Source organism: Phocoena sinus, chromosome 5, assembly GCF_008692025.1.
Source record: "Phocoena sinus isolate mPhoSin1 chromosome 5, mPhoSin1.pri, whole genome shotgun sequence".
Classification (NCBI taxonomy): Eukaryota; Metazoa; Chordata; class Mammalia; order Artiodactyla; family Phocoenidae; genus Phocoena; species Phocoena sinus.
Window position 1 is genome coordinate 1,163,703 of NC_045767.1, and position 24,083 is coordinate 1,187,785.

Here is a 24,083-nt window from a genome sequence, read left to right on the forward strand (position 1 = left end):
GGCAGAGGAAGCCGCAGACCCTTCTCAGCCCCGGAGGTGGTTGAGCCCCAGGCCCCTCTGACGTGCTCCCCACGCCCGCGTCATCCAGGAGTGACCCCTGGGCTGACCCCAACGTCACCCACCCAGAGACGGGCTGGGGCCCCAGAGCAGAGAGGTCGAGCTGGCTGGAAACACAGCTCTGGTGCTTCTTCTTTAGAAAAGCTAAACTTTAATTAGGTAGTTTTTACAATGAAAACAGGTACCCAAGGACTGGTCTTAAATGCTCACAACGGTACAAAAGACAAATAGAAAACCTGTGGGTGGTGAGCGTGTCCTGGCATCCCCCATCCCTGGGCACTGGCGGCCGTCCCCGCCCCGTTCTCAGACACACCAGGCGCCACCTTTGGTCCCTCAGCCGCGCGGGCGGGGAGGGGGATGCACGAGCAAGAAAGGCCCTCTCTCGCACTCAGCGGGACTGAAGAAAACACGAGAAAAGGCGGAAGTCTAACGGGCAGAGCTGGCGCCAAGATTAGGAAGTTACACCTCTCGGGGCTAAGTTTAGCATTCAGAACTGTAACACCGAATGCAGAGAAGTGTCTGAAGTCACACAAAAGGGACCCATGTTAAAATTTAGAAAGTCCAAAACACCCCAGAGAAACTGAATCCAGAGCTCAAGTGGGCTGGGCCTCGCTGGCACGGCGGCGGCCTAGGACGCGTTGGCCATGGGCTTGTACTTCTTGAAGCGCGTCCACTGGCCCGTGGCGTAGTTCATCTCGAAGACCGTGTCCACCAGCATGGTGGTGCTGCCCTGGCCGTCCGACTTGGGCAGGTCCTCTGTGTGCTCGCTCAGCTTGATCTGGATCACGTCGCCCTGCTCCTGGCACGGGTTCTCTGAGGGGGGCAGGGGCCGCTTGGGCGGGGGCCTGGGGGCGCGGGGGCATCCCCCAACTCCCGCAGGACCCGGGCCCCCCACCCCCCAGGGCCGGCCGCGGACCCACCTCGGGAGCCAGCCATGAAGCCCAGGATGAGGGCCTTCTCGGGCCGTGTGACCTTGTTGGCCGTCTTGAACATCTCCTGCGCGGCAAACATCTGCTCTCTCTGCGGTGGAGGAGCAGGGCTGGGTGCTGGGCCCTGCCGGCGCCCCTGCTGCGGGCGGGGCCGCACACACACACACCCCACCCCACCCCACCCCCGCCCCACACACCTACCGTGAGTGACAGGTTCTTCTTGGGCTGCTGCTGGGCGGGGGGCTGGGCCTGGGCCTGGGGGGCCACCATGGCCACCGGAGGCGTCTGGGTGGCGGGGGCGATGGCCGGGGGCGTGGTGGGCGTCAGGGGCGAGGTGGGCGCCGCAGGTGTGGGCGCTGCAGGGCTGAGGCCGCTGTTGTACAGGGGCGCCCTCTGCTTGAACTGTGCCGGCAGCGCGGGGCTGGGGGCGCTGGGCTCCTCGGGGGGCCGGCTGGCCTGCAGGCTGGCTTCCCGGGCAGGCGGGGCTGCAAGCAGAGCGAGGCCTGGGGGGCGGCCGGCAGGGCCAGGGACCCCACCTCCGAGAGAAGTGCCTGGGCCCTCCTGCCCGCAGCTGGGGTGCGAGCCCCGGGCGGCGCCTCTGGGCACGGGGCACATGCCCCCGAGAGCCCCAGCCGGGAGCCAGAGGGCTCAGGCCTTCTGAGACCAGCAGGTAAGACGTCCAGGTGCTAGTGGGCTCCTGGGTGCTGGCGAGGGGACGGAGGGCTGCTTCCTGGAGCCCAGCAAGCCTACCTGACCCCCAGGCCCTCTCTGGCCACCCTCTCCCCGAGGCCAAGCTCCCCCGCCCCGGGCAGGCGACGCTGAGCCCGGGGAGCAAACGCCTCGGAGCAGAACCCACGGATCCCCCTCTACCTTTCCTTCCGCGCCTCCTTTCTCAAACTGTAGGGCTACGTGAGGACCCCGGACCCTGAGGCACCGCAACCTCAGCAGCCCGCCTCCCGCTCACACACTGGGCCTCACGCCTGGCACCGCACAAGGGGCGCTGCCTGTCTGGCCCCGTGAAGGGCAAAGCAGCTGAAACCCCTGGGTTTACTTCTCGAAGCTCGTGCTGGGCAAGAGGGTCTTCCGGCCCCGGCGGTACCAGCAGAGGTCCTGACACCCAAGGAAGCACCACGTGGGCGAGTCCTGGGAAGATGCTGCTCCCTGCCTGGTAGGTGCTGGCCGCTCTGGGTGCCCGCTCACCTGGCGGGGCCTCGGAGCTGGGGATGTAGGATGAGGCAGGGACCACACTGGGTGTAGCCGGCAGGTAGCTCGTGGACGGCAGTGCAGGCTCGTTGTTCAGAGACCCGAGTTTCTAGAAGACAGAGACCGTGGTTCCTCTCAAAAGCAGCCCGGGGGCTCAGCGTGAGCCTCTCCCAGTCCTGGATGGGGCCGGCTCCTCTGTGGGCCTCAGCGTCTCGGCCCAGCGTGAACCCGAACCTCCAGCCCCACAGGAGGGCCCCCACCCCCCGGAGCAGGACCGGGGGCACTGCTGTCCCCAGGGATGGAGACTGCTCCAGGCCAGGAGCCCCGTGCTCAGCAGTGCTGGGCCCCAAGCATCCGGCCCCGCCGCCGCCCCCATCCTGGAGCTGCCTTGTTGGGAGGGCGCGGGGTGGGGCGAGGCTGTCCCTGTTTGGTTAGGGACCCTCCCAATCCAGCCATATTTGAGGTAAGAAGAAATTTTTTTTTTTAAACCACAAAAGCATATGAGAAAAGGAAGACACTCCTTTCAATAAAGTAAGAAAACACAGCTCTGCAATGAGAAGTTTCCCACCACCCAAAAATGACCGACGTGACACACGGCGCCTGGCTGCCCAGCCCCTCCAGGCAGGCCGCACCGGCAGCGAGGGGCCTCCCGCAAGGCCGCCCTACCACCCCTGCGGGACAGGGGACGCCGAGGAGCCCTGAGCGCGTGGCGCTGTCCAAACCTGGGCCCGCGGGCACGCCAGCGCCCCGCCGCGCCACCTCTTCTGCGTGTGTCCACGTACATACGTGTGCATCCACGCGTGTGCTCCCACGGAACGTGCCTCCGCGGCTAACGCTGGGAATGGGGGCACGTGCTCCGGCCGCCCGCCGCCCTGCAGCCCTCACCTGTGTGGACACCAGGCCGGCCGCGTAGTCGGGGGTGGCGTTCTCCACGACCGTCTCTTCCTTGGCTGGCTTCTCCACCGTCTCCGCGTCTGCGGTCAGAGCACAGGCCTCAGCGCCCCGGGCGGCGGCCCTCCCGGCCCGAGGCGGCGGTGACTCTGAGGACAGGTCTGCCCCGCAGGCTCGCCCCTCTCCAGCCGGAGGCGGTCTCGGTCTCGGCAGACGAGAGACCAGGGCCTCCGCGGGCGGACAGGCCCCAATACGCACCCAGGGTCTTCCTCCTCCTCTTGGCCTCCCGGCCGGCCCCGACCATATCGAGCTCGGAGATGTCGAGGAGCTGCCGACACAGACAGAAGCCCACCCTCAGCCCCGCGGAAGGAGCGCGGCTGGTCCCGTGCGGGCGGGGCTGCCAGGGGACACGCCCACCTTCACGCCCCTCTCCTTCCGCAGGGGCGTCCTGGACGGCGGGATGGCAGTGCGGTTCCCCGCGGGGCTGAAGACGCTGGGGGCGGTGGGGCTTCGGAAGGGCGCCTGCTTCGGGATGCCTTTGAGCGGGGCTGCGGAGAGGATGGGCCGTCAGGGGGCCTCGCAGAGCGGCTACTCGGCCACCGCCGCGTATTCCGCTTGCCCGTCTCTGCCAGAGCCGCCCCTGCCGGCCTGCCAAGTGCTCCCCCGAAGTGCTGCGCCTCCGCGAGGGCAGGTGCCAGGGGCACCTCCCTGTGCCCAAGCACCGGGGCATCGGGTCGGCCCGCCCACGCCGTGGCAACCAGCGACACCACAGCCAAACTGACGTCTCTGCCCAAGTTGCCAAACCAACAGAGACGCCACACCTGCACCCATCGACCGTAACACACCGAGTCCTTTATCACCACAGACAGGACTCTCAGCTTCCATTTCTTTCTTGCACCTCGGGGTTAACAGATGTGTTACAGGCTAGAGGCCCCACGCTGCAGCCAGAATCACCCTCCCTCTTCCCCTGGGCCCGGTCCCTCATCTCTCTCAAGGGGAAGGCACCTGACACATGAGGAACGGCTCCTTCTGAAGGGGGCCTGGCCCCTTCCCCAGGCATCCAGTGCCTCCCCATTCCTGCCACTGGGGCCCGCCCCAGTGCTCAGCGAGCAGACACCAGGGCTGACTCACACCAAGATCATGTACGGCATCCCAGGCCCGGTGCACAGGTGGCCCCTTGGCACGGCCAATGGGACAGGGCAGGGAAGCAGGAAGCACCCCTGAACCACACCGTGGGCACGCTGGGTCGGGGCGCCCGGCCGGAGTGTGGAAAGGAAGGTGAGGGGAGCTTTGTCAGGGGGACTGGCACGTGGGGGGCAGGCAGGGACATTACAGTGAGGGCCCCATGTCAACCTGATGCACTTCCAGGGGCACCCGGGGCAACAGCGGGCCCTGAGGAGACGGGACCGGGCCCCCCCACCACCACAGTGCCGAGTCGGCCGACACCAAGACGGCAGCTCCCACCTGAGTGCTGTGGGCCCCGCAGGGAGGACCCCCACGAGCCCCCTCAGGCTCCTGTGGCAGCCTGGCTGCAGCTCTCACCGACCCACCTGCCCTGTCCGGTCGGCCCTGGGCCTGGGCAGCGTGGGGTGGGCAGGGAGCAAGAGGTGCGCTCCGGCCCCGAGGGAGGGACGAGGGCGCAGACCCGACGACACGACGGCGGCCCGGTCAGCCTCGAGCTTGCAGAGCCCTCGCCCCACGGAGAACCTGGGGCGGGCACGGGGCCGCAGGCGGCAGGACCTGGGGCGGAGGCGGCGGCCCATGCCCTCCACGGCCATAAGGATGAGCGAGAACCGAGACTGAGCGTCTCCCTCCAATCCCGGTCTTTCCTCATCTCAGGCGGAGCCTTCCGGACCCTCCGTAAGCGGAAGAGCCCCCCTCATTTCACACAACAGAGCCGGCAGCACCGCAGGGCCCGTGGCCCAGTCAGGTCAAAGTTCAACGACTGTGCTCCCGAGGAAGGGCGAGCCCTCCCCTCCGACCCCGCAGCGGCCCGGCCTTACTCGTGGTGTCCATCTTCCGCAGCAGCCCCCGGCCCTTGGCATGGAAGGGCACCCCCGCACTCCTCTTCAGCTGCTGGGCGGTCTCGGTGGCTGTAAGACAAGGTGGCCTGCGTCAGTGCCCACCGATGACAGCGCCTCCATCCGTGGGATTTACAAAGAAGGTCGAGTTGTAAGGACTGGAGCACAAACGCTCGCTTGTCTGCTTTCAAACTTACAACTATGCTTTCTGTGTAGGGCAGCGGTCCCCAACCTTTTTGGCAACAGGGACCGGTTTCGGTTTCGTGGAAGACAATTTTTCCTCGTACTGGGGTTGGCGGGGGATGGTTCAGGAGGTAACGCGAGCGGCGGGGAGCGGCGGATGAAGCTTCGCTCGCTCCTTCGCCCGCCGCTCACCTCCTGCTGCGCAGCCCGGCTCCTAACAGCCCGTGGTACCGGGCCGTGGCCCCGGGGTTGGGGACGCCTGGTGTAGAGAACTACACTTGCAGCAAGTAGGGCCCTGGAGGCTGCACCTCCCGGGGTGGGGTGCGGGAGGGGCCCCGATGAAGCGTCCTCACTGGTGGGTGGTCGCCTGGCACAACCTCACCCTTCCCTTCACAGAAGCATCAACGCGAGGCAGGAAACAAGCTCGGGGAGGGACGGAGCCCCACGCCCACCCGGCACCAGGTTCTGCCGTGGGGGGCTGGGGGCCCGGGCCGCGCACTGCCAGTTCCATGAAGCCACAGCGCAGGGCTGACCCCAGGACGCTGTCCATCCGGAACCGAGAGTCACGATGGCTGCTGTGTTTTATTGGGGTTCTTTGAAAACAGGGCATTTATACGGGTTATTAATACCAACACCATAGCCACTTGCAGTAAAAGTTCTGCTACCAGTCAAAGGAATCCATTTCCTGGCCTTTTTCCGAGCAAGTATCGTCCATGTACATTTTAGAAACCACTACTTTAAAAAACATGAATAAAATGACCAAACATCTTTAAAGCCAAATTGAGATCATCTGCAAGAATGTGGCAGGGCTACGGGAGTTAGGACCCAGCCTCTCCAATCTCTTCCAGGCTGCCTGTCTCATCACCTGTGTGACTCAGTTGGTACAGATTTCATTTTTGGAACAAAGATTACAAATATTTTAACCTGAAAATTCGGAAGTTTCTAAAGTAGATTTTTAGAACACACAGTTTAGCATAGCAATCAATAAATTTCTAATAAAAAAAAAACTACGTAGAACTCTTGTCTTTAAAAGACAGTTAAGTACCATAAAACCTAAAAAGAAATCTAAAAATAAAAACTACAGACATGGAACAAAAGCATGATTTGCTCGGCAGTCAGTTTTCCCAAATCTGCTGGACCTTCCAGGCCGGGCAAGGCAGCCCCCGCTGAGGAGGGTCCCCACGAGTCACAGTGCCCCCTAGGCCAGGCGCACCCGCCCCACACCCGCGTGCCGACAGCGGGACTCACATTTCTGCAGGAGCTCGGCCCTCAGCGTGGCACTCTTCGGCTTCCTTTTCAACTGAAAATGTTTCACTGGGGGAGTGAGGGGCCCAGCGAGGGTCGTCAGGGCGTTTTTATTCAAGTACTGGCACTCCAGCGGGAGCATGGCCGACGCCTCACACTCGTTCACTGCTCGTTCGAGAACCAACACGTTAGGAGGTGCATTTCCCTTACACAGGCCCGATTTTCACCGCGAATATGAAAACGCACAGTTTCCTGTTTATAGCAGTGGAGCTTCTGCTTCGATCTCAAAACAGAAAACAAGTATCCACTGCCTGCCTGCCAAAGGCCACAGTCAAGGCCACCAACCTGGGCCAAAGGTCAAGGACAGGACAGGAGGGCTCAGCAGAATCCCCGTGGAGCTTTTTAAAGGCAGAAGCACCCGGGCCCCACCACAGATGTCCATCAGCTACGTTTGGAAGGGGCTCTGTGCACCCCTAGAGCAAGCACTGTAGGAAGGGGAAGCCCGTGGCCATCCTGGGTTCCCCCTCAGTCCCCACGGCCCCCACAGATGGTTTCTCCTGGACCCTCTGAATCCTGGCCCTCACAAGAAGCACCCAGGCACGTTCCCCACGTCTGTGGGTTTACCAGGCAGTTAGAGCTCGGGAGAAGGCCCTGGGTGGGGAGCAGACACCAGTGCCACCGCTGTTCTTCCTGCCCCCGGGAGGCACGCCCAGAAGCCCCTGGGTAGAAGACAGAGCAGGCCCCTCCCACCAGAGAGAGGACACCCAGGAGGGCGTGGACCTGTCTGGACCCTCATCCAGCTAATCACCAGGACAGAAACATCTTGGGTTTGCGTTCCAATGCTCTGGAAGCATCCATGTAGCTTGTGGGCAGTTACAAGACAAGCGAAAGCCTACAGAGTAAAAGCGATCATCTCGCAGTTAAGAAGAGGCACTGGCAACCACCCCTGGGGACGGCCAGGCCACTGCCCCTGCGGGACCGCAGGGGCACAGGTTCCATCTTTAAAGGGCTGCAGTTCCAATTCTCCAAACTAGGAGAGGAATTCCGGGGAGGAACAGACCTTCCCATCTTTATATGTTCTAAGTGGTTTTCAGTTCGTGTTCCAGACAAGTAAACTGCTGATATTTTCAACACACAGTTATGAGCATCTACTCCATGCCAGGGAACGTTCTAGGCTCTGAGTGGGCAGAGCCCGTGCCCTCATGGAGCTGAGTGCGGAGAGGGGTGCGTGAATGTGAAAGATAAAGCACGGACAGTGAGGAGGGAGCCTCTGGGCTGCTCCTGTCAAAGACTGGCCAGAAGCCAGCCAGCAGCGCCCGGGGCAGGGGTGCACGGATACAGCCAGCACTACACAGCACGGCACGTGACACTCTCGAAGTCAAACTCATGTTACAAAAGAGGGTTTAAAGGACGACCCATCTCCCTCCACCCAGCGTAAAGCAAACACACCCAACCTACCCTTTTCTCTAAGTTCTCCTAAAATATCCTGAACGTTGGGATTCTGCTCTTCGAGGTCAAGGTTAAGAGATCCGGTGTCAGGAAAGGACTTCAGAATGTCGGCCACCATGAGAACCCAGGGGTCCGAGTCCAGGGTGGCGAGCTGGATGATCTCTGTGAGGGCACCCTTCATCTGCCGGGAGAGGAGAGATGGCAGTCCTTGTCGCCGACCCCACCCTGCCACCCCTGGCTCAGGCCTGCGGGGCGCACCTTTGCTCGTTCAGACACGGGAAGGAGCCCCCTTCAAGCCCGCCGGAGCTTCTGCGCGCACGGGGCGGGGCCCAGCCTCTTCAGCCACCGCCCCCATGCCGGCCCCGCCCTCAGGAGAGCCACACCCACACACACCCCCCCCCACCCCCCCCCCCCCCCACCCCCCGCCGCATGCCCACACCTCGCCGGCTGCCCGCGCATCTCCCCACCGCCATCCGGTGCAGCGGCCCGGCAAACAGAAGGGCCGCCCAGGATGGGGGGGCCGTTCCCGCCCCCTACTGGGGAACCTGCCACTGGGGCGTCTGGGGTGTGGGGAGCGGTGTGGGGAGCACCGGGGTGGGCAGGCCAACGCCGCGGCTCGGCACCTGCGGCGGCTGGGAAGGGACTGGGTACGGAAGGCCGCTGGGAGAACAGGGCCAAGTCCCCACACGCCCCATGGCCATGTGACGGGCTCACGTGACAGAGGAGAGCCCGCAGGAGGCCGGTCCCCCCCGAGGACCTGGCTCCGGGGACAGGCCGTGGCCGGCGTGTCTGCTGCGCTCGAGGTGCCGCTTCCTCCCACAGGTTCAAGTGGCCACAGCGGCCCGCGGTCACCGCTGCTTAAGGCCCAGACGCGGGCCCAAGCCTGAACACGGCCCCCCTCACACCTGCCCTCTCCCACCCAAGCTCCTGGTCCACCTGTCACCCCTCACCTGGCAGCTCCCCCTCGCCTGCGCTGATACATCCATCCCCTCAGGCTCTGGCTGAACCCTCATGCCCAGCTTCCCACCACCCTCAGGAATCAGGATCCCCTCACCTGCCCCGGAAGCCCCGGCCCGCCTCCGGCGGTGGTCCAGACGGAATGCCTGGCTGAGCCCCGCATCCCCCCAGGCCCACGCGCAGCCGAGGTCGAAGCGTCAAGGCTCTGGCATTCCCGCCTGAGGCTGGGTGCCTCCCCTTGGCCAAGCACAGGGCCGGGTGCCAGCTGACCCAACTCTAAAAGGCTGTCTCTTGAAATACATGGAAATAAGTTCTTTTGACGTGTGGCAAAAATGGTAAACGCTTATTTACTTTTAACGTTTGTGCTGGGGGCTTTTTTGATGTTTTAGAAGGATGAGCCCGTCTACCACCTTCCCCCCTTGTATTTAGCTGAGCTATCAACTCTTTCCTACATTAAAAACAAAAGGCCAACAGTGAGAGGCCGGTGTACCGCAAAAACAAAACCAAAAGGCACGAAATGAAAAACAATTTTATCTGTCACTTACTATGAGTTAAAGAGTGAAAACGTGTCCCTGGCAAACTAAAGTTATATGAAAAACATAACAAAGAAGCCCCCCCTCATACCTAAGTCCCAAACTAAGTAGCTCCACACAGATGGCAGGCTGCGCCCTCGGCAGTCACCCCAGAGCATTAGGAACAAGAGACACACACACACTGCGCGTGAGGGGACGCCCAGGTGATGGGGAGGGGGGAGCCTGCAAATGGAACTGAGGTGGCCCAGCAGGAGGAGCTACCTCCCACGTCCGAGCCCAGAACTGCAGAGAGGGCCAAGGGGCAGGGGACCTGCAGCCCTCTGACGCTGCCTGGGGCAGGGCGCAGGCTGTAAGATGGTGCGGCCATTGGAGAAGCCATCTGGCGCTTCCCCAGAAGGACAGACGGGCAGCTCCCTGGTGGTCTAGTGGTTCGGACTCTGTGTTTGCACAGCTGAGGCACGGGTTCAACCCCTGGCCGGGGAACTGAGATCCACAAGGCCGCGCGGCCAAATTTAAAAGAAAAATGACAGATAACCACGTGAGCTAACAACTCCACTCCCAGGTACAGACCCAAAAGAACCGAAAACGTACGTCTACCCGAAAACTCACACGCGAATGGCTGGCTGTATTCGTAACAACCCCAAAGTGGAAGCAACTCCAAGGCCATCATCTGATGAATGGATGACCAAAATGTGGTTTATCTATACAAAGAAACATTATTTGGCAATAAAAAGACACACGACGTGACGATGTGGTGAACCGTGAAACATGAAGCTCTGTGAAAGCAGCCAGACCTGAGAGAGCACACGCCGGATGGCTCTGTGCGTGTGAAACGTCCAGGACAGGTCACCCACAGGCCCGGGGGGTGGGACGGTGGTCCTGGGGCTGGGGTGGGGACAGGGAGTGACTGCCAGTGAGCTAGGGGTTTCCTTCGCAGAGAGACGAAAACGTTCTGGTGTCAGGAAGTGGCAATGACCTGAAATCTGATGCACCGTGATGTACCATAACCACGGATTTGTACACTTTAAAAGAATGAATCCTATGCGAATATCTCAGTTTGAGAAACTGTATGAGGAAAAAAACAGGGGGCCATAAGGCAAGCTGCAGACGTCTCCCAAGTTGGCGTCACACCTGGGCTCCTGCCTGGAGGCGGGAGTGTCCCTGGCCCTGGTTGGGCACCATGTTCCCAGATGTCAGAAGTCCGGGTGCCCAGGAAGCACAGCTGAGCTGTCTCTGGAGGGGGCAGCCTGGCAGTGGGCCGGCAAGGGCAGGCCTGTGACCAAGGGACGGTCCTTGTCACCTGGAACACGGCTCTGGCCCTCCCTGACACGGAGCTCCTGTAAAAGCTGGGCCAGGAAGCATGTGCTTCAGTTCAGAGGAGTCACAATAGTGGAGGAACCAGCAGACAAGGAACCGAGAGTCAAACGGAAAGAGGACAGGACAGAAAACACCAATAACCGCTAGACACGCTTCTACTGAGCACACGACGCTTATGACCAGGTAGAGCGCCATGACTTTTTAAACTCTCTAAACTAAGGACATAAAGCAGAGAAATGAGCTCAAGACACAGCAAGACAACAAGAGGTAACAAAATCAATAAAAAGACCATACCTCAAAATAGACTGAAGACGTCACTAAATCTCTAAGAATGCATTACAATGACAAGGAGCCCCCCAAAATGCTTGAATGGATGACAAGGTGTATGGTGCTTTCAATACCATAAAGACAGACACTTTCCCTCAGTAATCTGTAAGTCTAGGGTGATCCCACTCAAGTTGCAGAAATATTTTCTTCACAGAACTGGACAATCTGATTCTAAACTTCCTATGAGAAAAGCAATAAACAAAAATAAGAAAAAAAATTTTTTTTAAGGTAACAAGAGGAAGATCGATTTTACCAGACATTAAAATTACAAATGCCACCTGATTAAATACGTTCCTTACCTCTCACTTTATTCCCAGATAAACTTCAAATGGATCAGATTTCAATTTGAGAAATGAGACTGTAAAAGCACAAGGAGAAACCATAGAAGTCTTTCTTTTGTATGACTGCTAAGGAAGAAGCCCTCTGTAGTTATGATTCTAAACCAAGGAGCCATAAAAGACATGAATTTGAATTTTACTACTTAAGTATTTTTCCCATGGAAAACCACCAAAAAGCTCCAAATTCCCTGAATTAAATCAAGAGAAATGGCAAACTGGGTGAAAAAAATACTTTGCAACTCCTATCACAGGCAATTAAAAAAAAATGCACACATATATATGAGTGTGTATATTTTATAGATGTCTATATATATAAAGAACAAACACACATATATAGAGATTGATCTTACATGTCAATTTTTTAAGTTTACCACTAGAAAAATGATTTAAAACTTTAAAAAATGCCAAGGATGCTCAGCCTCATTCAACATAAGAGAAATGCAAAATAAACGTAGGAGGAGATACAATTCCCACTTCAGGGATGGGCAGGGCGGAGCGGGGTGGCCCCTGCTGGCCCGCCTGGGAGGACGGGCATGATGGCGAAGGGCTCTGTGGCACACGCTCCAGAGTCCAACCATCTCAGGCCAAACCCCGAATCTGTCAGCACTCCCAGGACAGCCTGGCGGTGCGTTAGCAGCAGTGGCTCGCAGACATCTGGGGATTCAGCACTCGGAACAGCGTCTGGCAGGAGCGAGAACACCTCCCAGGGAGCAGGCGACCACACACTGACAAGAACTTCAATGGGCATAACCTCTACTAAGTTTATTTTATTTATTCTTTTAAATTTTTGGCCGCACGGCGCAGCTTGCAGGATCTTAGTTCCCCGACCAAGGATCGAACCCACGCCCTCGGCAGTGAAAGCATGAGTCCTAACCACTGGACCGCCAGGGAATTCCCTCTACTAACTTTATTTTAGTGATACTCATCACAATTTATGACGTATATGCTTTTTGCCTGAGCAATTAGCACCTCCTAGAATTTATCCTCTGGATTAGAGATCTAAATGCAAGACCCGATACTATAAAACTCTTAGAGGAAAACACAGGCAGAACACTTTTTGACATAAATCACAGCAATATATTTTTGGATCCATCTCCTAGAGTAATGGGAACAAAAACAAAAATAAAGGAACCATGAACAAAAAGACAACCTACAAAATGGAGAAAATATTTGTAAATGATGCAACCAACAAGGGATTAATCTCCAAAATATACAAACAGCTCATAAAACTCAATATAAAAAAAACCAAATCAAAAAATAGGTAGAAGATCTAAATAGACATTTCTTCAAAGAAGACATACAAACGGCCCAAAGGCACATGAAAAGATGCTCAACATCGGTAATTATTAGAGAAATGCAAATCAGAAGTACAATGAGGTACCACCTCACGCCGGTCAGAACGGCCATCATCAAAAAGTCTACAAGTAATAAATGCTGGAGAGGCTGTGGAGAAAAGGGACCCCTCTCCTACACTGTTGGTGGGGATGTAAACTGGTGCAGCCACTATGGAGAACAGTATGGAGGTTCTACAAAAAACTAAAAATAGAGCTACCGTATGATCCTACAATCCCACTCCTGGGCATATATAAGGCAAAAACTCTAACTCTAAAAGGTACACACACCCCAGTGTTCACCGCAGCACTACTTACAACAGCCAGGACACGGAAGCAACCTAAGTGTCCATCAACAGAGGAACGGATAAAGAACATGCGGTACATATATACAATGGAACATTACTCAGACATAAAAACAATGAAATAATGCCAGGGATGGACCCAGAGATTATCATACTAAGTGAAGTCAAAAAAAGACAAATATTGTATGATATTATTTATTTGTGAAATCTAAGAAAAATGATACAAATGAACTTACACACAAAACAGAAATAGACCCACAGACATAGAAAACAAACTTATGGTTACCAAAGCAGGGGAGGGAGAAATAAATTAGGAGTTTGGGATTAAAATATACACACTACTATATATAAAAGAGATAACCAACAAGGACCTACTGTATAGCACAGGAAACTACACTCAATATTTTGTAATACCCTATAAGGGAAAAGAATCTGAAAAAGAATATGTATGTATGCGTGTATGCGTGTATGTGTAACTGAATCACTTTGCTGTACCCCTGAAACACAACACCGTTAAGTCAATTATTAATATATTTCAATAAAAATAAATAAAAACTACAAAAAAAAAAGAAGAAGAAGAATGTATCCTCTAGTTACCTTGCACACCTGAGAGGATTCACTGCAGCAAAAGACAGGAAACAGCTGCATGTCCACCAACGGGACGGGAGACCAAGTAGATAAAGTAGGTCCTGTGAGGCAGGAAAAAGAATGCAGCTACAGCGTGGGCACTGGTATGGAAGCATCACCAAGACGGATTTGCAATTAGTGTGAATCTCTATAACTCATCCATCCTACAGACACGGGGGCCCCCTCCACTAAGGGCCTGGCAAAGTGGGGTATTAGGGATACAGAGACACACAAGACACAGGACCTGGTCTCAAAAAGCTCACAGGTGAGCACTAAAGAAACTGAGGACTCACTTGTGTTCACAAAAACCTACTGCTATAGGTTGAACTGTGCCCCTTCAAGATTTGTTGGAGTCCTTACCCCAGGACCTCAGAATCTGACCTTATTTGGAGACAGGGCCTTTATGGAGGTCATCGAGTTAAAATGAGGTCATTCAAATGGGTCGTAATCCAACACAACTAGCATCCTTATAAAAAGGGGGGGGCTTCCCTGGTGGCGCAGTGGTTGAGAGTCCGCCTGCCGATGCAGGGGACCCGGGTTCGTGCCCCGGTCTGGGAGGATCCCACGTGCCGCGGAGCGGCTGGGCCCGTGAGCCATGGCCGCTGAGCCTGCGCGTCCGGAGCCTGTGCTCCGTAAGTGGGAGAGGCCACAACAGTGAGAGGCCTGTGTAACGCAAAAAAAAAAAAAAGGGGGGGGTATCTGGACAGAGATGAACACACACAGAGGGAAGATGACATGAAGGCTCCTGTGGAGAAGCTGGTCACGGGACTAGAGCAATGCCCCTACCAGCCAAAGAACACCTGAGGCCACGAGAAGTTCAGAGAGAGGCATGGATTTGACTCCTGGCCACTCAGAGCTGTGAGATAACACACTTCGTTGTTCAAAGACATCTTACTCTATGGTACTTTACTGCAAACTAATATAACTACCATGAGGCAACTGGACAAGATTTTACAAAAACGTTTGAGGAGAAAAAAAGGGGAGGTTAAAGACAAAAAAGACCACTGTTGTGAGCTGAATGTTTGTGTCCCCCCTCAAGTTCACATGCTGAAACCCTAATCTTTGGGAGGTGACTAGGTGTGAGGGCTGGGCCTTGATGAATGGGATTAGTGTCCTTATAACAGAGCCCCCAGGGCAGGGCTCGCTCTCTCCTGCCACGGCTGAGCACACAGCCGGAAGGCTGCCATCTGCAAGCCAGGAAGAGGGCCCTCACAAGAAACTGAGTCAGCCAGCTCAGACGAACAGTTCATCGTGGGCTTTCTTTCCATCATCCAAAATTGTAAGAAAATAAATGTCTATTATGTAAATCACCAAGTTTATGGTATTTTTGCTATGGGAGCCTGAGCCTTTAGATTAAATAAAATCCTCAGTGAGAATCCTGCCTTTCGCACTCTCCTAGTAATAAGCTTTTATGGGTCTCTGGGGGGAGACAGATGCAGAGTAAGTGAGGGGCTCCCAGTTCTTGCCAAGAGGGCAGACTGGCGTGGGCTGCTGGAACATCACACACACAGACACACATGGCACCACAAATCCACAAGAAAAGGAGAGTTGGCTTGCATTTCAACGCATGGCTGGGAACCCTGGGCTCAGAACAGAGAAAAATAACACCTTCTCCCCATCCAACCACACAAATGAGGTGTAGGTAGTACTGAGGCATTAGAGGTGGATCTCTGAACAGGAGAGCTACAAAGTGAGGAGAAACAAAAGCAGCACATTTAATGACTTCTTAAACAAAACTTCAAAACACAAACCATGAGCCAAAAACATACTACTGTGCCTTAAAGGAAAGGTGATGAGCAAATGGGAAGTCTAGCAGGCAGATGGCTCTGTAATGTTCAAAACCAGCAGTGTTCAACATTAAAATATACAAAGAGGCCCCGCAAATCAACAAGAGGATAGCAACCCCAATAAAACACAGGCAGGGGTTATTAATGGGCAACGTACAAAGAGGAAATCTGAGACGGCAGCAAACGCAGCCACAGATACCTCAAATGAACTGGAAAAAAACCCAAATGAACACACCGCAGCACTTTCCAACCACTGATTTGCAAAAGCAGAAAAGTGGACAAGGCCAAGTGCTGGGGGGTGAGGGAGATGGCACAGGTGCCCACAGTGCGGGCACCTCAATGCCACCACTTACGCAAATACCTTCTATGACCCAACAATCCCACTCCTGGGCATAGATTCCAAGTAAATGTTCACAGCAACCCACGGGTAAGGAGCTTTGTGTCACAGCATGACTGCTGTGGCTGAGCTGCGGGCAGCCTGCTATCAGTGCTGGAGGGCGGCATGCATGGGGGTGGCGACAGTCAGGGTGCAGCTGAGCAGGTCAGGAGTTGGCACACTTTTCTGTAAAGGGCCAGAGACTGACTATTTCAGGCCCTGGGGGCTACGCAGCTCTGTCTCATCTTTTTTCACTAACCCTTTAATAATGCTCAAAACATTCTTAGTTTACAGACTGTACAGAAAACAAGTCACAGGCCTCAGTTTGCCAACCCTAGGGTTAGATGAACGCAACACAAGTGGATATTAAAAACACATTTTGTTTACAAAAACTGAGATATGTAAGACAACAGAATTTATATCAATTAAAAATACATGCATCCCCCCACCCCAATTTGAGCAAACACTTTACCAGAAAGCCTCACCACCTTTAGTCACCATGGAAACGTAAACTGAAACCTACTAGAGTGTTTGCATTAAAAAAACCCACCATGACCTTCACAATCCTCTGGGGATACTGAAATGATACAAGCACCCTGGAAAGCAGTTCAGCAGTCTCCTAGCAGGGGACCTGCCCGTCCTCTCCCAGGTGTCTCCTCTAGAGAAGCGGCGACAGTCCACACAAGGACCTGTCCATACATGTAAACATGTCCATTCAGAGGGACACTACTCGGCAGGAAGAGTTACGAGCTACTAATACACAAAACACAAGCGTGAACTCAAGATAAGGATGCTGAGAGCCAGACAAAAACAGCACTATTAATGTAACATTCCAGGAAATGCCAACCAAGCTATGGAGACAGAAAGGAGATCGGTGATTACTCAGCACAGGGAGAGGGACAGGACGGTTACAAAGAGGCAGGAGGAGAATGTTATCTTCACTGTAATGGCTTTACAGGTGTGCACATCACACTGTACACTTTCAAGGTTTATGTCAATTATACTTCAAATGAAAAAAGTCCCTAAAAACAATACACATTTTTAAAGAACACTCACAAAAAAACACGTAACAGAAGAGAAGAGGGCAAGTTGCCACCTATGGGGAAAGTGGAGTAGGATGTGGGAATAAAACAGAGAAGCTAAACAGAAGAGACTTTGAAGGGAAATCAGTAAATAAGTTTAACAACAGAATAAGAAAGAGACGGAATAAGTCCGATGCTACCCAGATCATAACAGGCAGGGAAAAAAACGGCTTGAAAATACCAAAGAGGCTGCACAGAAAACAGAGGGAAGTCTCCCACACACCTGACTGGAGATTCAGAGAGAAAGGGAACAGAAACTGGGACCAAGGCAAGGTCTATAGAGGAAATTGTTAAGAATTAACAGATGAAAGATAATCACAATTTCAAGAAGCCCAACAAACTTTGTAGGATAAATTTTAAAAAATTTTTTCACCAAAACACATCCTAGGAAATTGCAGAACTACAGAGTGAAGCCACTGTCCTGGGCCAATGGGCCCAAGGCCCTCAGGGGCAATCCTATGGCCTGACATCAAGTTACTGACTCGCTGGGACCACTGGAGCCCCACGCCAGAGGCACTATGGGCACCCGACCACAGAAAGGAAATGACTGAGGTACTTGACTCTGGGGGACAGTGGAGTTTAGGTAAAATTCCAATGAAGTGGTGAGTCTGTGTGTAAAAGGTCAGTGTCAGAACTGTCAGGTGGACCTGGGTCCAGTTTCCTTAGAAACAACAACAGTAAAAAAAAAAAAAAAAAAAAAAAAAAGAAACAACAACAGTGAGAGACGTGGGTGTCATGCTCACACACCCCTTATCCGAGCCTCTGCACCTGGGCTGGAAACTGAGGCTGCTTCTTTGTGTCAAAGTGTCTTAGATCCTCCAAGCACAAGTGGGATGTTTCACTATTACTGATATGACTTTAAACAGCAGTTTCCGAGAGTCTGTGATTTTCATTTTTTAAAAAATTTATTTATTTTTGGCTGCGTTGGGTCTTTGTTGCTGTGCGCGGGCTTTCTCTAGTTGTGGTGAGGGGTGGCTTCTCTTGTTGCGGAGCACAGGCTCTAGGCGCATGGGCTTCAGTAGTTGTGGCACGTGGGCTCAGTAGTTGTGGCTCACGGGCTCTAGAGCGCAGGCTCAGTAGTTGTGGCACACGGGCCCAACTGCTCCGCAGCATGTGGGATCTTCCTGGACCAGGGCTCGAACCTGTGTCGCCTGCGTTGGCAGGCGGATTCTTAACCATTGCGCCACCAGGGAAGCCCAAGTCTGTGATTTTTAGACAACAGAGTTTCTCAGTGAATAAGGCAGCCATAGTGATTAAAGGGCATGCTGTGACAATTCACAACTGTGACATGTCCTTGGGGAAACACTGTTTCTTATTCACTTGGCAGCTGGCCTGATCTGTTACCCCAGGTGATAAATACGTAGCTATCCCAGTCACTGATCACTGGAATCCCCAGGCTTCCCACAGCAGTCTCACGAGTTGGATAATTTTACATATTAAAGAGTTACCTCAGGCAGCCCTAAAACTCTCCCTAAAACTTCCTTTGCTGGCAATGCTAAGGACTTGGACAAGAGGGGTCACTGGTTTTATCAGCAGCAGCATTTACAGGTTCCTCAAAGCCCTTTCAAATATAGCTAAAACATTATGAAGTCAGTATTTACATTTTACGACACTCTGTAGTTAGCAAAACACCTCATGTACATTGCCTCCTGACATCATTCTTACTTCCTGGACCAAATTCTAAATTCTCTGAGAGCAGGGGCCCTAAATCACTTCTGTACCCCTCACTGAATAAACTAAAATACTGGACCATTAAAATCTCTTTTCCTCTTCCCTCCTATTAGTTAAGAACTGTTGCTGACTTAGCTTTTAAGAGAAATAGATACATCACAAAACAAGTGAACTGGTTTCGAGATTTCATTAAGAAACTCCAGTTGTAGCAGACGCTGTGTACGATGTTTACTTTTATATGTCCCGGCCAAGGGGTCAAAAGTTATTCTTGGTGTGTCTATGAGGGTGTTTCTGGATGAGATTAACATCTGGATTGCAGACTGCCCTCCCTAATGTGATGTCCCTCATTCAATCAATTGAAGACCTGAACCGAACCAACAGGCTGAGTAAGACGGAACTCCTTCTGCCTGGCTGTTGAACTGAGACTTCGGTCTTTTCCAGTCTTGGGACTTGGATGAAATACTGGCTCTTCTTGGGTCTCCGACCTGCTGGCTTTTTAGACTGGAACTACACTTTAGCTCTCCTGGGTCTCACACTTTCTGGCTGCAGCTCCCGGGACTTCTCAGGAGGCTTTTGTGAGCCAATTCCTTTCAATAAAAACCAGCAACTCTCCCCGCTCCCTCCCATATGTTATATATAGGTATACGTAAGGTACACACGCATCCTGTTTGTTCTGTTTCTCTGGAGACCCCTGGCTAATGCAGTGCCGAACACACACAGCCCAGCCATCTAGTCCCCCTGTATCTATGGTCCCAGGTAAAAAAGCTTAATCTTCAGAATGTTATCCCCTAAGGTATCAGACCCTAAAGAAAGATAATTAAAATAGCTAAGTGAATTGGGATGTTTTGGAAAGTTTGTTTTGTTTTGTTGTTTAACACTGAATATATACTAAAAATGCCTTTCAGGAAACTAAATTATCCAGAATGGCCTAGTTCATTTTCAACCTAGCTAAGCAAGTTCTTCATTATAATTTCTTGTAATGCAGACAGAATCCAAGAACAAACTATGTATTTTAAAAAATCAATGAAAGAAAGCTGGATTACCTATATCAATGCTGGACAAAAGTAGACAGAACATTACCAACTATAGAGACCGCTATATAAAGATCCATGGTTCAGTTCACAAGGCAACAGTAACAATTCCAAACGTGTGTGCACCTGATAACATAACCTCAAAATGTAGAAAGCAAAAGTTGATAAAACTATAAGGACTAGACAAATCCATAATCACAACAGAGATAAACACATCCCCTCATTAACTGATAAATTTTTTTAAATCAGTAAGAATACAGTAGACCTGTACAACACGATTAAACAAATTTGACCGAATGAACATATACTGGGCAATGGATCACAAAACTCGATCATAAAAATGCTTCTGAAACTCACTTGCAATGTTTACAAAAACTGACCATATATTTTGCCATTAAGCAAATCTTAAATTTCAAATGACTGAAATAATATAGACTATATTCGCTGACAAGCACTCAATCCAGCCAGAAATCACTCGTAAAAACATAACTAAAACCTCCCTCCCTCCAATGTATGGAGATTAAGAAACATTTCTAAATTACAAAAGGGTCAGTGAGGAAATCATCATAGAAATTACAAAATATTGTGACTTGGTAATGAAAACACTAACAAAACTCGTAGGACGCAGTGATTAGAAAATAACCAGGACTTCACTGGTGGCGCAGTGGATAAGACTCCGTGCTCCCAATGCAGGGGGCCTGGGTTTGATCCCTGGTCAGGGTTCGAACCCTGGGTTCGATCCCTGGTCAGGGAACTAGATCCCACATGCATGCCGTAACTAAGAGTTCACATGCCACAACTAAGGAGCCCGAATGCTGCAACTTAACTCCCAGTGCAACCGAATAAATAAGTAAAATAACCTGTGGGACCTCCCTGGTGGTCCAGTGGGTAAGACTCTGCACTCCCAGTGCAGGGGGCCCAGGTTCAATCCCTGGTCAAGGAACTAGATCCCACATGCATGCCGCAACTAAGAGTCCGCAAGCTGCAACGAAGACCCAGCACAGCCAAAATAAACATTTTTTTTTAAAATGATAAGAGGGGCTTCCCTGGCGGCGCAGTGGTTGAGAGTCCGCCTGCCGATGCAGGGGACACGGGTTCGTGTCCCGGTCCGGGAGGATCCCACATGCCGCGGAGCGGCTGGGCCCGTGAGCCATGGCCGCTGGGCCTGTGCGTCCGGAGCCTGTGCTCCGCAACGGGAGAGGCCACAACAGTGAGAGGCCCGCGTACCGCAAAAAGAAAAAAAAAAAAAAAATGATAAGAGAATGTTATTATCTGCTTTATGCTAATACATTTGAAGTTTCAATAGGAACTGCCAAATCACTAGAAAATATATAATATCCAGAAAATTTTACTTACGAAGAACATAAAACCAAGCATCAACACTAAAATATGTTCCCACAAAGAAAATCCAGGCCCCCAGATGGCTTTATCACTAAGTTCTACCAAACATTTAGAAAGAAATAATTCCATTGTTAGACAAACTTTCCAAAGAAGAGAAAATAGAAGATACATTACCACTCCTTTTATAAGGGTAGCATAACTTCAACACCAATATCTGACAAAGACAGTCTGGGAAAGTAAAATTAGAGGTTAATCTCACCCATGATCACAGATACAAGATTCCTACACAAAATACCAGAACAATAAAATCCTACATATAAAACGACCAAGTTAGGGATATGCCAGGTTGGTTAACAGCTAATGCTATTCTGGGACCTCCCTGGTGGCGCAGTGGTTAAGAATCCACCTGCCAATGCAGAGGACACGGGCTCCATCCTTGGTCTGGGAAGATCCCATGTGCCGCGGAGCACCTAAGCCCGTGCGCCACAACTACTGCGCCTGTGCTCTAGAGCCCGCGAGCCACAACTACTGAGCCCACGTGCCACAACTACTGAAGCCCGCGTGCCTAGAGCCCGTGCTCCGCAACAAGAGAAGCCACCGCAATGAGAAGCCCGCGCACCGCAACAAGGAGTAGCCCCTGCTCGCCACAACTAGAGAAAGCCCGCCCATCAGTGAAGACCCAAGGCAGCCAAAAAACAAAAACAAAAACAAAAAACACAATGCTATTCTGTAAATGTGGCAAACTATATGTCAATGGACATTATGAACATTTGATAAAATTCAGTATTCATTCATGTTCACATCTACTACAATTGTTACCCCCAAACCGGGTTCACCTCTTGATGAGTGTTGAGTCAAAAGACACACCAAGCCAAGAAGAAGGAAGGATGTATTCCTCGCAGCCAGTAAGGGGAACAGCAGGATCTTTCCCGGCGCCAAAAGTGAGGAAGTTTCAAGCTAAGGGTACATGCATATTCATGAGGGGGCTTTGGTGGTTGACGCAAGTCACATGGCTCAAGGTCATCATTCCACCCTCCGCCTGGGTGGGGGTCTTAGCTCTTGCAGAACTCAGAAGATGTGTATCAGATTATTACTTACATCCCTGGAGGAAGAACTAGGACTCTGCTTTATCGCCGAACTACCATTTCTTAACTGCTTTTCCTTTGTTCCTGCGTTCTCTCACTTCCCTTAAGATCCTTAATTACTGAGACCTGTTCAAGGGCAAGCATTGTGGCCAGGCTTCGATCCCAACACGGCTTCGGCCAAAAATGGCTTTTTCTTATTTAAAGTTTTGGCCATGAACTCAGGACAAGTATGGTTAATAAACAGGTTATGCGGGAGACAAACTTCCACCCACCCCAGGCCAGGTTCTTGGAGGACTCTGCACAGGAGAAAGCCTCTGTATAGGCGGAAGGCAAAACTGGACATCTCTGACAAGACAACAGGGAGTTCCCACCCTCGGCCCCCCAGCAGGGAAGCATATCCTAAGAGTACACCTGCTTAGATACAGCTAAGAGCTTCTGTGACTCTGAAGGCTCCATGGAGAAAGCTAAATCAAGACACAACTGGAAGAAATCTGCAACATACACATCCGAAAAAAGGCTGCTATTCAAAATTTACTTTTTAAAAAACTCGTACAAAGCGGGAATTCCCTGGCGGTCCAGTGGTTAGGACTCCACGTTTCCACTGCTAGGGTTCAACCCCTGGTCCGGGAACTAAGATCCTGCAAGCCGGGCAGTGCGGCAATAAATAAATGTTTAAAAAATAATAATAAATAAAACTCCTACAAAGCAATGAAAAAAATACATCGGGGGAAAATTTTTTCTTGAACAATTAACAAAAAAGGACATCAAATAATGAGCACATGAAAAGATGCCCAACCACTGGCATACTCAGAGAATGGGACACTAGTCAGCAGTGAAAATTAAACCACAGCGGGGCCGCAGGTTGGATGAATGTGTCAAGGTGTCAACACGAAGAAGACAGACACACCCACATCACTCACGCGAAACACACGATATGATACCGTAACATTAAGTTCAAGCCAGGCAAAACCAAACTGTACTGCTGAAAAACGCCTATACAACTGATAAATCACAAGGAATGGCAGAGAAGTGATCACCTCCCAAAGTGAGCGAGGGGAGAGGGCAAGGGTTGTGATCCGGAACAGGTGGGGGAGGTCTCTGGACACAACTTTATTCTGTTTTTCTTGTACACGTTATATATAAAAAAAACCAACTATCAACTACAATAACGGGGCAGTCACTGCGACAGTAGTTGGGGAACGTTTAAACAACTACGGCGCCTCAACATTTTGAAAAACTACTTACTTTGCGCACAAAGCGACACAATTTACCGTTAAGGAAAACAAGCAGAGAACAAGTCGGACAGACCCACTGATGAGGACGATGCAAGAACACGAGCGTGTGGCAAGAACCCAGTGCGCAGGGTGACCGAACCGGGTGGGTACCCCGACAGGTGAAAGCAAGAAAACCGAGGTGGGCGCTGAGCCCGAGGCGGGCCCCCGACAGCCCTCCCCCCCTCCCCCCGTCCGGGCACCTCGCCCGCGGCTCCGACAGGTGCAGGCGGGCAGCTAGGGCTCGCGTCCACCGCGGGGGGGCGGTGAGGAGGGGGAACGGGTCCGCGAACTGCGAGGGTCCGAGGGGCGGGAGGGGGGAGGGGAGGGGACGGGAGCGGGGGAGGAGGGTCCGCTAGGGCCGGCGTCTCGGGTCCCGGGGAGGCGCGGCCCCGAGGGGGAGACCGGCCCCGCGTCCGCACCGCCGCCCGCCTCACCTCGTCCACCGTGCGGCGCGGGAGGTGCAGCGTCCCGAGCAGCAGCTTGAGCTTCACGGCCGACGAGAGGCCGTGGAAACAGAGGCGGATGTTGTCGATAACCGCAGCCGTGAGCAGGGACGCGATGCTGGGCGGCGCCCACAGCTCGTCCGTGGCCCCCAGCTTGTTGTGCAGCCACAGGCCCGTGTCGCTCTCCCGCATAGACGCCATCTTGAGGGGGAAAAAGCCGGCCACTGCCGAGCCGGCATCTTATGAGGACACCTACGCGCCCGCGGCGAGGACCCTCAAC

The 24,083-nt window shown here is 53.0% G+C and overlaps 1 protein-coding gene across 1 annotated transcript; it reads right to left on the reverse strand.

Moving 5' to 3' along the window:
- Window positions 1–188: 188 nt before the first annotated feature.
- NELFA (negative elongation factor complex member A) lies at window positions 189–24,083 on the reverse strand. The gene is made up of 11 exons (XM_032633398.1): window positions 23,795–24,083; window positions 7,988–8,159; window positions 6,533–6,694; window positions 5,084–5,173; window positions 3,498–3,628; window positions 3,339–3,408; window positions 3,075–3,163; window positions 2,187–2,298; window positions 1,188–1,471; window positions 978–1,077; window positions 189–870 (listed from the first exon to the last, which is right to left on the reverse strand). Exons 1-11 carry the CDS (start codon window positions 24,002–24,004, stop codon window positions 686–688), a joined length of 1,605 nt encoding a protein of 534 aa, XP_032489289.1. The 5' UTR covers window positions 24,005–24,083; the 3' UTR covers window positions 189–685.